The following is a 14,662-nucleotide window of genomic DNA, read 5'->3' as shown; positions in this document are numbered from 1 at the left end:
GTAGTATATGGTTTTACCCAATGTCCTATGGCAATAGTAGTCTCAGGTTCTTGCCTACCAGTGTGATGTTAATCATGGGTTTCATCTCATTTAGTGTGCCTTATATCCAATCAAATAGTTGTTGGTTACCCTTACAATGTCTGTACATTAATTATACCAGAATGTCTTGAAAGCAGGCCACTTCTTCTAGATCAAAGAATTTGCAGCATTGTGGGAGTTTCTCCTTCTCCTCTAGTAGAACATGGAATACTTTCCAGTGCTATGAACGTTACTCAGTAGTGGTAAAAATCTAGATAGTCATCAGCTTAATTTGTTCATGTTTAATGAAATTGTACATGATTACCCTGGAAAGAGTGTCTCACCATCAGTTCTTGGAGAGACTATTTAGAAATATTCTGGACTGGTAGGAATTTCTTTGGGGTCCATTTAGCAAACAACTCAATTAAATGTAACTGAAACATGGTACTGGAGTTTTCATTTGGCGTTTAGTTTTTTTTTTTTCCTTCAGATCCTCCAATTCATATGGAACTATGGAAAATTTACTTGTCTTTATCTGGTTACCTTCTGTGTATCTGTTTTCAACAGTTGCTGATTGAAGTCTCTGATGATAATTAGGCTGTTCACCCATCTGTGAGTATAGCAGAAAATCATTGGGAATCAATTCATTGACCATTTGTTATCATGATTGTTTCTATTTTTAGTCTTTGGGATTTACAGACTCTTGTACTTAGCAGTGTCAGGGTGAATATGCCAGTCATGCAGTGGTTCTCAAAATGGGCCAATCACTGATTAATCATTACCAAAATTTCTTTGCCCCATTTTTGCAAGCAAAGCTTATAAGCAGAAGAAATTGTAAGTCAAATCTTTTGTTTCTGGTTTGGCTTTCCAGTTCCTCACTGAATATCTTCCTTGGTTACAGTAGATAGACAGTTTACACTTCATCTTCTAAAGCTAAGAGCCTTACCTAACATCACCATTATCAATTTCTGGGAGTTTTCTTTGACCTACCTTTCTACCTCTTCCAAGAGATGCAATCAAATTTCATTCTTGTTCCCCAGGATTTTCTCTTTCTATCTTCTCCACATCTGATTTCCACTTTTCCTGTTTTCACCTCCCACACACATGTAGTCCACTCTCCATATGCATGTTTTCAGTTCAGTTTTCCCATATAAGTGAGATTTACTTGTCCCCCATTTGAATAATACTGATTACTTAGCATGTTTAGGTCTGTGGTTGAATGCTTATCAATTATTTTACTGCTATTACTCAGGATTAAGTGAGTATACATCGTGTTTGATTTTCTGAATCTGTGCTAACTTAGTCAAAATAATTGTTTCTGTTTCCATTCACATGCTGGCAAATTTCATTATGTTATTGGTTTTAATATCTGAGAAAGAATCCCCTGTCTAAATGTACCACACCTTCCTTATCCATTTTTCATTTAATGTAGATGTAGAATGTTTCCAGTTTCTAGTTATTACAAATAAATATGCTACAAAAATAATTGACTAACTATCCTAATAGTATGGTGAAATTTCCTTTGTGTATAGTCATAGAAGTGGAATAGCTGATTCTTAATGTAAATGAATTTCCAAATTTCTGAGAAATCACCATATCGATTTTCAAAGTGCATATATTTGTTAAAACTTCAACCAGGTATAGAACAGAAATTTCAAGTGTTTGAACCTGTTAAAATCTATGGCAATTTTAAAGTCATTTCCACATTTTCAATTTTAATGCGAAATTTTGATGATTAATTATAAATGAATGAGATTGAGATTTCACCATCACCTCAAGATGTACTCAGAGAAATAGTAAGAAAATTGTATGATATTTGTATAGAAACAGACAGATTGAACAATGGAATTGAATCAAGACCAATAAATAAAACCATACCTCTCATCTATGTACATATGATTTATAGAAAGGAAGGTAAAGCGATACAATGGAAAAAAGCATTTTCAAACAATTATCGCATATATAATTAGATTTCTTCATGTAGAAGAATGCAAGTAGATCCTTGTATATTACCCACCAAAAACTCAACTACAAATACATTAAAGACCTTAAAATAAAACCGGACACACTAAATATAATAGAAGAAAAAATCGGGAATAGCCTTGAATGAATTGGTACAAGAGACGATTTCTTGAATAGAACACCAATGACTCAGGATTTTTGATCAACAATTGTCAATTGAAACCTTAGGAAAATGGATTTTTTTTTGTCAAATAGCACTGTCAGCAGGACAAAACAAATGCCTAGGCATTAGGAAAATCTATTCACTAAACCTACATCTGAGAAAAGGACAATATAAAAAATGAATATAGGGATTGGGGATTTAGCTCAGTGGTAGAGCCCTTGCCTAGCAACCACAAGGCCCTGGGTTCGGTCCCCAGCTTCGAAAAAAAGAAAAGAAAAAAAAAATGAATATAGTACTCAGGAAAGTAGAAAGTAACAAAACAAATAAACCATTTTAAAAAAGGGGGCAGGGGGCAGAACTGAACAGACAAGTTTGAACAGAGTAATCACTATTGGCCAAGAAACATTTAAAGAAAATTTGCATTTCTTTAGCAATCAGGGGAAGAAAAGAAAATAATCATGAAATACCATTTTATAACTCTCAGAATGACTAAGGTGAAAAATTCAAGTGACTGCTTAGGGTGGAGAGTATCTGGAGCATAGGGAAGCTCCTTCATTGTTAGTGGGAGTGCAAACTTGTACAACCAGTTTGGAAATCAATTTGTTGGTTTCTCGGAAAACTGTGAATTGTTTTACCTCAATACATATTTACACTACTACTTGGCTTATATCCATAAGATGCACCATTATACCACATGGACAGTTGCTCCCCTATGTTCGTTACAACTTTATTTATAGTAGCTAAAAACTTGAAACAGCCTAGCTGTCCAATAACTGAAGAATAAATAAAGAAAATGTGGTACTTCACCACGATGGGAAACTACTCAGCTATTAAAAACTAAGAATTTTATGCAGTAAAATTGATGAAACTTGACAATAACATCCTGAATGTGGTAACACAGAGGTAGAAATACATACCTGGTATGTACTCACTTAGTAGTGGAGATTAGCCATAAAATGCAGGATAAACTTGTTATGATCTATAAACACAAAGAAAAAATTAGTAAAAGGGAGCATATGTAAATGAGCATGCTTGAATCTGGGTAAGAAGGGGAAATTTAATCACCACTAGAGTTTGATAGAGAAAGAGAACTGAATCTGAAAGTAGGTGAGAAGAAAGAAAATGGTGATCATCTATGGGGAGAGGAGTGTTTGAAGAAGGCTGGAAGTCAGAAAGAAGACCAGTGTGAAGGATCTCATGATCTAACTGGAGGCCTTGGACTGGGAAAAATACAGGAAATCTATGTCGGTGAGCTTAGCTGAGATTTCTATAAGTGGGGGTATAGATATTTAAGTGGCTAACCCCATGTAGCCACACAAGGCATCCAAAGGAGGGTTGACAACATCGATTCACCCAAACATCTTTAAAATTTTTCTTGCATGCAAGATGTAAAAAGATAAAGACAGAGCATAAACTATGGCAACAGTCATACAATGACTGGCACAAATTGAGACCAAACTCGTGATAGATCAGACCTCTGACATTATTAATGATACACAGCTATCTTGCAAACATAAGTCTACCATAATGGTTCCTTTAGAGATGTCATCTACTAGAAAATGGTGACAGATGCACACCCAAAATCAAACATCAGCCAGCAGTCAGAGAGTCTCACTTATTACAGAGTAAGTCTTAGGATCCATAGATGTACAAGAAGACTTACAGTGTCAGGTAACCTGTATCTGTGTGGGCTTAAATAGACTGGGACACCAAGCAATGATCATGAAGGGTCTGGAACCCGACCCCCTAAATAATTGTAGCAAGTGTTCTGCTTGATCTTTATATGAGAACCACATTGAAAAGTAAAGTTTGAAATCTCCAGGAGTAAAGACAAACAATAGATTGTTGACTTAACAATCACATGGAAGGAAAGTACTCAGGTCTGCTATCCAATGTTAATATCATTGGAGCTCTGATGCATAGGGATCAGAAGCCAAGAGAAACTCTTCAATAAAACCACTTTACTTGGAAAAACAGCCACATCCTACTTCAAATCTATAAAATTCTACACTTCACAAGGAAAGGAATAAAACAGAGAGAACCATAGAAGCACAGGAGCCTGAAAGAGGAGCTGATCTGAACTGAAAGCGTATGAGACAACCAATTTGAGGTAAGATTGTAGAGCATGAATGTAAGTTTTATGATAAGATGATAGTCATTACAATGCTAAGATTACATGGCTTGAGACATTGCAGAACCTCACTTGGAAATATACGTGAAAGTTATGGGACTTCTAAGCAACCTTCATACATAAATCTGGTCAAGTAGGAAGTAATACACACCGCACTGATTTCTAGGAAATCTAAATTAACAAAATCAGAAACTAAAAGGGAGACATCACAACAGATGTTGAATAAATTCCCCCCAAACCCCCCCCAAATCAGATCCTACTACAAAAGCCTATACTAGAAAAAAACAAAAAACAAACAAACAAACAAAAGAAAACAAAAACCCCTGGAAAATCTGAATGAAATGGACAATTTTCTAGACAGGTACCAAGGACTAAAGTCTAAAGTTAAATCAGGATCAGATATGCCATGTAAACATTCCCATATCTCCAAAAGAAATAGAAGAAGTCATTAAAAGTCTCTCAATCAACAAAAACTCAGAACGAGATGGGTTTAGTGCAGAGTTCTATGAGATCTTCAAAGAAGCCCTAATACCAATACTCTTCCAATTATTCCACAAAATAGAAACAGAAGGGATATTACACAATTCATTCCATGAAGCCACAATTATGCTTTTACCTAAATCACAAAAAGCCCCAAAAAGAAAGAGAACTTCAGACCAATTTTGCTTTAAGTATTGATGCAAAAATACTCAATAAAATTCTCCCACCTCAAATCCAAGATGACTTTAAAATGATCATCTGTCATGATCAAGTAGACTTCATTCCAGGGATGCAGGGATGGTTCAGTGTATGGAAATACATCAATGTAATCCATTACATAAACAAATCTAAAGAAAAAATCACATGGTTAACTCATTAGATGCTGAGAAAGCATGTGAAAAATTCAAAACATCTTCATGGCAAAAATGTCTTGAAAAATTGAGGAATTCAAGGCCTGTGCCAAAACATAGTACCAGCAATATACAGCAACTCAGTAGCCAACATCAAACTAAATGGAGAGAAACTTGGAGCAATCACACCAAAATTAGGGACTGTATAATGCTGCATTCTCTTGCCTTACGTGTTCAATATAGTACTCAAAGTCCTGGCAGAAAAATTAGACAACAAAGGAGGTCAATGGGATACAAATTGGAAAGGAAGAAGTCAAAATATCATCATTTGCAGATGATATCATAGTATAGTTTTTAAGTGATCCCCTCGAAATAATTTTCCAGAGAACCCCCATAGCTGATAAACAACTTCAGCAAAGTGGCTGGATATAAAATTAACCCAAAGAAATCAGTTTCCTTTCTCTACTCAAAGGATAAAGAGGTTGAGAAAGAAATTAGGGAAGCAACACCCTTCACAATAGTCACAAATAATATAAAAACCGTTATGTGTCTCTAATCAAGCAAATGAACTCTCTTCATGACATGAAGTTCAATTCTCTGAAGAAAGAAATCAAACAAGATCTCAGAAGTTGGAAAGATTTCCCGTGCTCATGAATTGGCAGGATTAATATGGTAAAAATGAGCATCGGCCAAAAGCAATCTTCAACAAAATTCCAACTCACTTTTTATAATTAAAAAGAGCAATTTGAAAAGTCATTTGAAATAACACAAAATCCCAGGATAGCAAAAAAGATTCCTCAACAGTAAAAGAACTTCTGGGAGAATCGCCATCCCTTACTTCAAGTTGTATTATAGAACAATAGTGATAAAAACTGTATGGTTTTAGTACCGAGACAGGCATGTAGATCAATGGAGTGGAACTGAAGACCCAGAAATGAATCCATATACATATGGTCACTTGACCTTTGACAAAGGAGCTAAAACCATCCAGTGGATAAAAGACAACATTTCAAACAAATGGTGCTGGTTCAACTGACTGCCTGTAGAAGAATGCAAATTGATTCATCCATATGTCCTTCTTCAAAGCTCATGTTCATGTGGATCAAGGAAGTGATCTGAATACACAAGGTACAATCTACAATCCACACGTAAGCTAAGAACAAGGAAGACCAAAGTGTGGCTGCTTCAGTCCTTCTAAGAAGGTGGAACAAAAAACCCACAGGAGGAATTAAGGATCCAAACCGTGGAATAGATCCTGAATAAAGGCCTTCCAGAGACTGTCCCTTCTGGGGATCCATCCGGTATACAGTAACCAAACCCAGACACTATTGCAGATGCAAAGAAGAGCACACTGACAGCAGCCTGATATAGCTGTCACCTGAGAGGCTCTGCCAGATCCTGAATAATACAAATGTGGATGCTCGCAGCCAATCATTGTACTGAGCACAGGGATCTCAGTGAAAGAGTTAGGGAAAGGGATGGAGGAGCTGAAGGTGTTTTCAACCTCATAGCATGAACAACAATATCAATCAATCAGACCCACCAGAGCTACCAGGGACTAAACCACCAACCAAAGAATACATATGGGTGAACCCATGGCTCCAGCCCCATATGTAGCAGAAGATGGCCTTGTTGGCCATCAATGAGAGGAAAGGTCCTTGGTCCTGTGATGGCTTGATACCCCAATTAATGTGTTTTCTGTCGCGCGCCCAATGTCCCGCCAGCAAGAACGACGTGCGGCAACAGGATTCTTCTGCGAGCAAGCCTTTACTGTGTTACAGCTCTTCTTAGTGTTACAGCTCTTCTCAGTGTTACAGCTCTTCTGAACAGGGACCCCGAGCAGCAAAATCGCTCGGCTTATATAGACAACAGTATGCTAATTATCTCTCAGGGATTGGTGGGGCTTGGATCACCCCACTACTTGTCCTCCAGGGATTGGCAGAGAATGAATCACCTCATTAGCATATTAACGGTCAACTAACACCTGGTGCATAAACCACACATGTGCAGTACCCCTATTCACCACTAGAGGGAGCCCTAGCAAGGGGACAAGCCTGCACATGCGCAGTAAGTCGTTTATATCCAGACAAGGCTGGATGACGGCGCCATCTTTGTTTCGCCGCGCCGCTCTCTACAGTTTTCAATTTGTAAGATACACTCTTTCTATGAGTTCTCTCAGGAAGGTGAATGTATCTACACTGAGAAGTTTCACCAGCGTCTAAAGGATGTAGAATTTGGGAATTACTGAGATTGAACACTGTGAGATTGAATAGGTGTGTTTGAAACTTAAAATATAAAAGCTTCCATTTACGGAGCTTGGGTTGAATGACATCAATTAGTATAAATTTATGATTCATTAGGTATGTTTATATTTTCTTCTGAAGAAGCAAATTGTTCTTCATGCAATGTGTTTTCAAGATGTTTGTGTGTTTCTGCCTGCATAATTACAGCCATGACACACACATTTATTTCTAGTATAGAATGCTACAGAGTCAAAGGAAGGAGAATACACAATGAAAAGAAACTTAAAAAAATTGTATTTCTTTATTTTTTCTCAAATTTCCCTTTTAATGATAGAACAATAGAAATGTTCAGAAAGAAACTAGGAATTCCTTTTCTTTTACAAATACACACCTAGGCATCAGGAAACCTATTTAGCTTATGTATCAACCCTAGTAGAGGCAACGTGGGCAAATAAACTTATAGAGACCCTACTTGGTTTTTCTTTTCTTTCTATATTGTAAAAGAATTTGTCAAACATAGTTGCTTGCACATAACTTCTATCAATATTTTGTTTTCTTTTTGTGTCTTATATATTGTTTGCTTCAATTATGATATTTTCTTTGATTAGTTTCAGCCATGTCTTCAATGTTAGCGGTGCATTTTCTCATCATTCTGCTCTTACCATCGATGCTGACTGAAGAACTGGTAAGTTAAAATGGATTATAAATATAGCTAACAACTTTGCAAACCTGAACAAGGTGACCCAAATGGAGGGGTTAGAGAAAAGACTCAAGGAGCTGAACGGGTTTGCAACACCATAGAAAGAACAAAAATATCAACTTACCAAACCCTACCAAGAGTGCCTTGGTGAGCTAAACCACCAACCAATGAGCTCAAATGGAGGGACCCATTATTCCGGCCACATACGTGGCAGAGGATGGCATTGTCCAGAATCAATCAGAGGAAAAGCCCTTGGTCCTCTGAAGGCTTGATTTCCCAAAGTAGGGTAATGCCAGGGCGTTGAGGTTGTCATGGGTGGGTGGGAATGGGAGCAGGGTGAGGGTGAGGGGGTATGGGAGAAGGGGGAAAAGGCATAAAAGTTGAAATGTAAATGCATAAAATATCCAAGAAAAAATACAATTATTAAAAATAATAAAATTTTGAGTAACGAGAGGCTTTGTCCAGTTCCGAGGTCCTTCTGTGAGGGGGTTTCGACGCTCTGGGACGTTTGTGCTTTCATCGCATTCGTTGACAGGTCAAAATGCCGATCTCTGTGAAGACCCTGGCCCGCAAGAACATCACTATGGAGATGGAGTCCAATGACACCATCGAGAATATGAAGGCCCAGATCCAGGATAAAGAGGGCATCCCCCCTGAGCAGCAGAGTCTCATCTTTGCCGGCAAGCAGCTGGAAGATGGCCGCACCCTCTCTGATTACAACATCCAGAAAGAGTCAACCCTGCACCTGGTCCTCCGCCTGAGGGGTGGCTATTAATTCTTCAGTCTGCATTCCCGGCGGGCACTGATGGCAATACTCTGCACTCTAGCCATTTTCCCCAATTTAAGTTTAGAAATTACAAGCTCCAGTACTAGCTGAACCTCTGTTAAAAATGTTAATAAAAGTTTTGTTGCATGATAAAAAAAAATAAAATGTTAATGCACAGTAAAAAAAATGAACAGATTATTGTTGATGTGTACCATGCCCTTTTTCTGTACACATAATTGGTAAGTGAGTTTTGTCTATTTATAGAAACACATTCTGATAATGCCTTTTCTTAGGAGTATAGGTTTGGTGAAAAAAAATATAGACATATTTGACCATAACATATGCTGTGATATATGAGGGAAGACCTATAAACTGTAACAAAATCAATCTTTGTACATGGCCAAGTGAATAACTCAACCTGAAAATATCAGGGAAAATATATAAGGCCACCATTTCTTTTACACGAGCTTAGAAATTCCTCTTATTCACTTGGCAATAGAATATTGCTGAAATTCAAGCTTATATTCACTTCTGACAATTTAGAAGCATTGTTCCACATGGTAATGTGATCTCCAAATGCATATTTCAACAAATTATGCATTAGTTTGAGTCAGTGCTACTGTCATCACTAACATAAACCAAATAAATCTATCATTTCGTTACTTTCAAATTTACTCTTCTTCAATAGACTATAATATATTTTTGTGTTAAAGTAAAAAACTTGGATATTGAGAATCCCTGAAAATTTTGCTTCAAATATGCAAAATAGACCTATTAAAGACCTAAGGAAGGACTTCCCTTTTAAGTTATCCCTTGAGTTAAACCCTCAATGATTTTTGGGTGAAATGAGTGCACAGTGGATATCTAGAATTAACCTTGAGTTCACAGCCTCTCTTCATCCTATTTCATATTGTACAAATAAAATTGGATATGTTTTATGTTTCCTACTGTTAACCATGTTAAAATATTTTTTCTCTACCTCATGTTCTGATACAGTCTCAGAAAGAACCCACTATATCTTCTGATCACTTGACTCTTTTAATTAAGTGCCAACATGCCTGGAAGGAGACCCCTTGGGGTCTGCTTTCTTGTCAATTCTTCTTAAGTAAGTGGAGGAAGAAGAGCATTGGCAGAGATTAAGTCTTTTTCCTATGAGACACGGAGCTAAGACTGTCTACCCCTAAAGGGTTGGTGTATAATAATAAAAAGTTTACTTATCTAAGTCTAAGTTATTTTGCTACTGTAGCTGACCTGCCTTCTGTGTTCTTCTAAGGTCAGGAAATGCATTCTCTAATACTTTGCTCCTCATCCTAAAACAGCAGTAGATCAAGTAAAGGATTAATTTCTAGAGCCTTTTCCCTTTTGTCTGGATGTAGGGCTAGGGGGAAGATTGCAGCAATACACTTCTATAGAACCAGGAGATCAGAATAAAGCTCGCAGAAGGAAATTTTCACATAAGCAAGTATGCATAAACTCACATAAATTCATATACAGATTCATGCATGCATATTTATGCACTCCCATTCAAAGCTTTTATGCATCCTCAAAAGTACATACTTATACACACAGACAGATGCATGTATTCTCACAGTTATATAGTTCCATACACACATGCTGGCTTACTTATGTATAGGAAGGAAAAGAGGAAGCACCAGTACAGAAAGAAATCACTCATGCTGGATGGAAAATGAGCTCCAGTCTTTACTGCATAGTGAAAGAAGTTTCTACCCTTTTAATGTTAAATGAATTAAGCCCAAATTTGTAAGAGGGAAGCCTTGTTCCTTTAATGAGACTAAGCTTGTCTTGTTATTAAGAAAAGACCCATTCTGTTCCCTGGTATGCAGAAGCCTGCCTGCTCCTTCTGCTCTCTGCAGATTCTTCTTTTATTTTCCCATTTTTCTCTTCATTCTGCACATTGCTCCCTTATTTTTTTTATGTTTCGTAAAGTTCTAACTCATTCTACTCTGCATTATCCTTCTAATCTTCCTCTCTCTCTCCCTACTCTGATGTCACAACAATGCTCTAACTCTCAATGCCTTTTTTTCCAATGCTTTGCCTATATGTTAAAGTTTCTTGAGTTCAATTCTGTACAAAAAGTGTTCTGTCTACAAAATTCTCTTCAGCTCATTTCCCTCGACTTTTGTCCTTTACATTCACACTTGTACATCTTTTCAGGATACATATCCCATGGTAAAACTTTCATCACAAGTTCACATAATATTTAATTTGTAAATTTAAATAAAAGTTTAAAACAGAAAATGCTTGCATGCATATCCATTAGGAGTAATTATGTGAGTAAACATCTATCAACTGTTACAGATCTGCAGGTTCATTGGAAGTTAAAAACAATAACTAAGTTATTAGTGAAGATTTTGTTTAACACATGTAATAAATCATTAGTTCTGTTTTTATGACCTTTGGTTTATTGTTCTACAACCTGTTGGTATGTGTTCTAAGTAGTATAAGGTCTGGTTACACTCTAGAAGAAATTAACTAGTGACATGTGGGAGATTGACAGTTTCCATTGCAATTTTGAGTATCAGAAAAGGATCTAGTATCAGTTCAAATATAAATAAGCTAGATAATCACAGACAAAATTTTAGATATTCTTATAAGATCATCGTTAAGATTTAAGAAATAGTCTATTTGTCTATTAAGGATCACTAGAAACATTACTTCTTCATCAGTTTGCAGAGATTTGCTTAAATGAGTAGACCAATAACAAGTGATTGTTACATATATTTAATAATAACAGAAAAAGCCTATTAATAGCAGGAATCTTTCCTAAAATGGATTTATCCAGGGCCTTATATATGGAGCAAATATGTCACAGATTATAATCCAAAGCAAACCATTAAAGGAAGATCACTTGCTAGTCATTGCCTTATCTTATGATGGCTTCTGACATCAAAATACAAGAAATGACTTAATATTAATGAAGTATACTTCACTCCAATAAAGACTAAATATTGTTTGACAACTTGATGATATTCAATACATGCAGAACTTATGCATTGCCTTGAATATTCAAGAATTCTTTTTTTACTCCAAGTAATGGACCCAGTGAGCGTCATTAGTATGGCTTAATTAAGGGACATGTGTTAGGCAACAATAACAAAACTTTGCTCTCTCAATCATAAGTATTTTGAAATTAATGAGTATTCAGTTTTTTTCCAAATAAAATAGGAGCCTCCTAGTGTCCTAAACACTGTGCCCCTTTTTATAGTCTTCATTATGGCTATATACCCTTTAGTTAATCACACGAATGAATGATGAATGGAAAGTGTAAATAAATTTACTATATTAACAAAATTATTCTTTTCATGTAGAGGCAAGAAAAGTCGCTCTAAATAAAGGACGAATGTAGCAGAAAACTAGGAATTAACATCACTTCAAAATTAATAGCCTAACCTTTCCATCACAAAACAGTGAGACTCAACCCTTCTAATGCTACATTTTAATAATGTTCCTCATGTTTTGGTGACAAACAAACATAAACATTTCATTCCTTTATCTATCTGTAAATTTATACTGTCATGAATTATAATGGTAACATGTGATATTCAGGATATGTCATTTTCAATCCCTATAAAATGCTCATTTTGTACCTAAAGAGGCTGCTCCCGACAGCTTGAGATCATATGCCATAACTACACATGTCATTCTTGGCAGAGTTCCATGTAGAATGATCAAGATTCCCTCAGTTTTATTTTAATTTCATCAGACTGGAGTGAAAATGCACTCTACTTCACACTATGAACCATTATAAATATATAGAAACTATCATGAGTTTTTTGTTTTTTATTTGATATTTTTTGAGATTTCATATAATTATGTGATAGAATTTAATCACACTCATATTTCAGGCTTTCTTATTTCCATTCACCCCTCTCCCTAGAACAATAATCTTTTTTTGCTCAATATTTAGTGTCTGGACTTTTGCTGTCATTGTTGTTTTTCAGAAGACGCTGACTGAAACCAGTACTATACAAGTATTCAATAATATACAATTACTATGACCAGAGAGGATACAGGGTAAGGGAATACTGTGGGTCCAGATGTGGGCTTCACTCTTTATTCCTATTTGTTAGAAAAGGAATCATCACTTTAGAATACTGACCAAGACATTAATGTATGATTATAGATATTAATATGTAATATAGACACTATTCATTAACTGACATTTTCCATGTTCATTGACTATGTAGGTGTTGATCTCAGCAGTAGAACTTTTCATTCTGTTTTTTGTACAGAATGCAATGCCTTTAGAAATATCCTGGATTGGTGGGAATTTCTATGGTGTCTATTCAGAAACCAATTCAATTTGATATACCCTCCTCCTGGCACTAGGGGTTTCATATGGTGTTGAGAAATGTTTACTTGTAACTTTGTTTCCTGTTATATAATGGTTCTCAATAGATTTCTTTCATATCTCTGAATATTTAAGTAGCCTTTTATACAGAAGGACTTCATATGGTCTTTTACATGACTTAGGTTTAGGATGCCTACTTACATTTTCTCATTTATCCCTATGATTCTTCCCATTCAAATTTAATCATCCTTATCCTTTCTACTCAGCCCCACAAAAGAACCTTCTCTATTTATAAGTATCTATTGATTTCCCCTTCCTAGAGGGGTCTATCCCTATTCTGTATTTCCTTACCCTTTATTTACCCTCTCATGTTAATAGTAATTTTGTATGATTGAACACTTAATATCTGCCATCAATGTAGAAGCAAATACATACTATGTTTCTAGGGATTTTAGGCAGAGAATGGACTTAGTTTGTCCAGGATGATTGTTTTTAAGCTTGATGAGTAGAAATGCTATGGTAAAGAAACAAAATGAATAAATAAATAAATAAATAAATAAATAAATAAATAAATAAATAAATAAATGCTATGGTAAAGAAACAAAATAAATAAATAAATAAATAAATGCTATGGTAAAGAAACAAAATAAATAAATAAATTAATTAATTAACAATAAAAGCTCAATTCATAGAAAGAAAAACAAAATATCAACAAAAATCAGCTTATTTTGTTTGCAATTCAATATACCACCTAAAAAAGTCAGGATACTAACCAAACATGGAAGCAACCTAATAGCAGGGTTTGATGGATTAGCCCTGGAGAAATGCAGCACACTGGCTTGATTCACATTCTAACTCAGCCTCTTTATTATAGAATTCAGAACTACCATCCCAGGAATGACAATACCCATCATGGGGGATTCACCCTTTAGCTTTGATCACTAATTACACAATACCTCACAGATTATTCGTATGAGGTATTGTCTGCACAAAGACTCCTTCTAAGATGACACTAACTTGTCTCCAGCTGAAATAAAATAGCAGCATGCACACTGATTAAGAAAAAACTGAGATAAATGAACAAGCATGGTGTTGCTATGACAAACCTGACCATGTTGTTTCTTGACAGAATGTACACGTGGGCATTGGATTACAAAAGTTGTTGAATGTTTAAAAAGGCCTTAATGGAGGAATCTAGTAGGGGAATGGAGAACAGTAGGAATGAAAGTAATGCAGATTTTGATGAGCCATCTTAAGAAATTTCAGAGGAGTAAATTTAAAATAAATTTGCCTAGAGATCATTCTTGTAATATTTTTTCAAGAAGTGTCAATTTTAGCTTTCATGACTTTTTATTAATTTTTGTATTCCATAGCATATAAAAAGGTTGTTTTTTGAATTCATGCATATTTATCAACCCCTGAGTGTTGGTGTCTAGTTGAAAAGAGATGGCAAATAGGTCAAAGTTCAAGGTATAACATGCTGGCCAGGTTAACATTATGAAGAACTCTAAGAAGCATGCATAAAATGTAAAAGTTG

At 35.7% G+C, this 14,662-nt stretch overlaps 1 protein-coding gene across 3 annotated transcripts in view; it reads left to right on the top strand.

Annotated features, from left to right (window-relative positions):
- The window catches only part of Ubbl3 (ubiquitin B like 3), a 29,380-nt gene extending 19,901 nt beyond the window's left edge, over positions 1-9,479 (top strand). Inside the window, exons 2-4 of one of the 3 annotated variants that reach the window (XM_087568147.1) lie at positions 586-630; positions 7,956-8,032; positions 8,583-9,479. In XM_087568147.1, the coding sequence (XP_087424273.1) occupies positions 7,964-8,032; positions 8,583-8,822 (309 nt within the window). In that variant the 5' untranslated portion in view covers positions 586-630; positions 7,956-7,963 and the 3' untranslated portion in view covers positions 8,823-9,479. Of the gene's footprint in view, positions 1-585; positions 631-7,115; positions 7,172-7,198; positions 7,378-7,955; positions 8,033-8,582 lie in introns of those variants that run through there. The other 2 variants (XM_087568146.1, XM_087568148.1) reach the window with 2 other exon arrangements.
- The last annotated feature ends 5,183 nt before the right edge of the window (positions 9,480-14,662 follow it).

The sequence above is a fragment of the Rattus norvegicus genome, chromosome 9 (assembly GCF_021556685.1).
Source record: "Rattus norvegicus strain SHRSP/BbbUtx chromosome 9, alternate assembly SHRSP_T2T, whole genome shotgun sequence".
In the NCBI taxonomy this organism is placed as follows: domain Eukaryota; kingdom Metazoa; phylum Chordata; class Mammalia; order Rodentia; family Muridae; genus Rattus; species Rattus norvegicus.
This window is presented reverse-complemented; position numbering and strand designations above follow the sequence as displayed.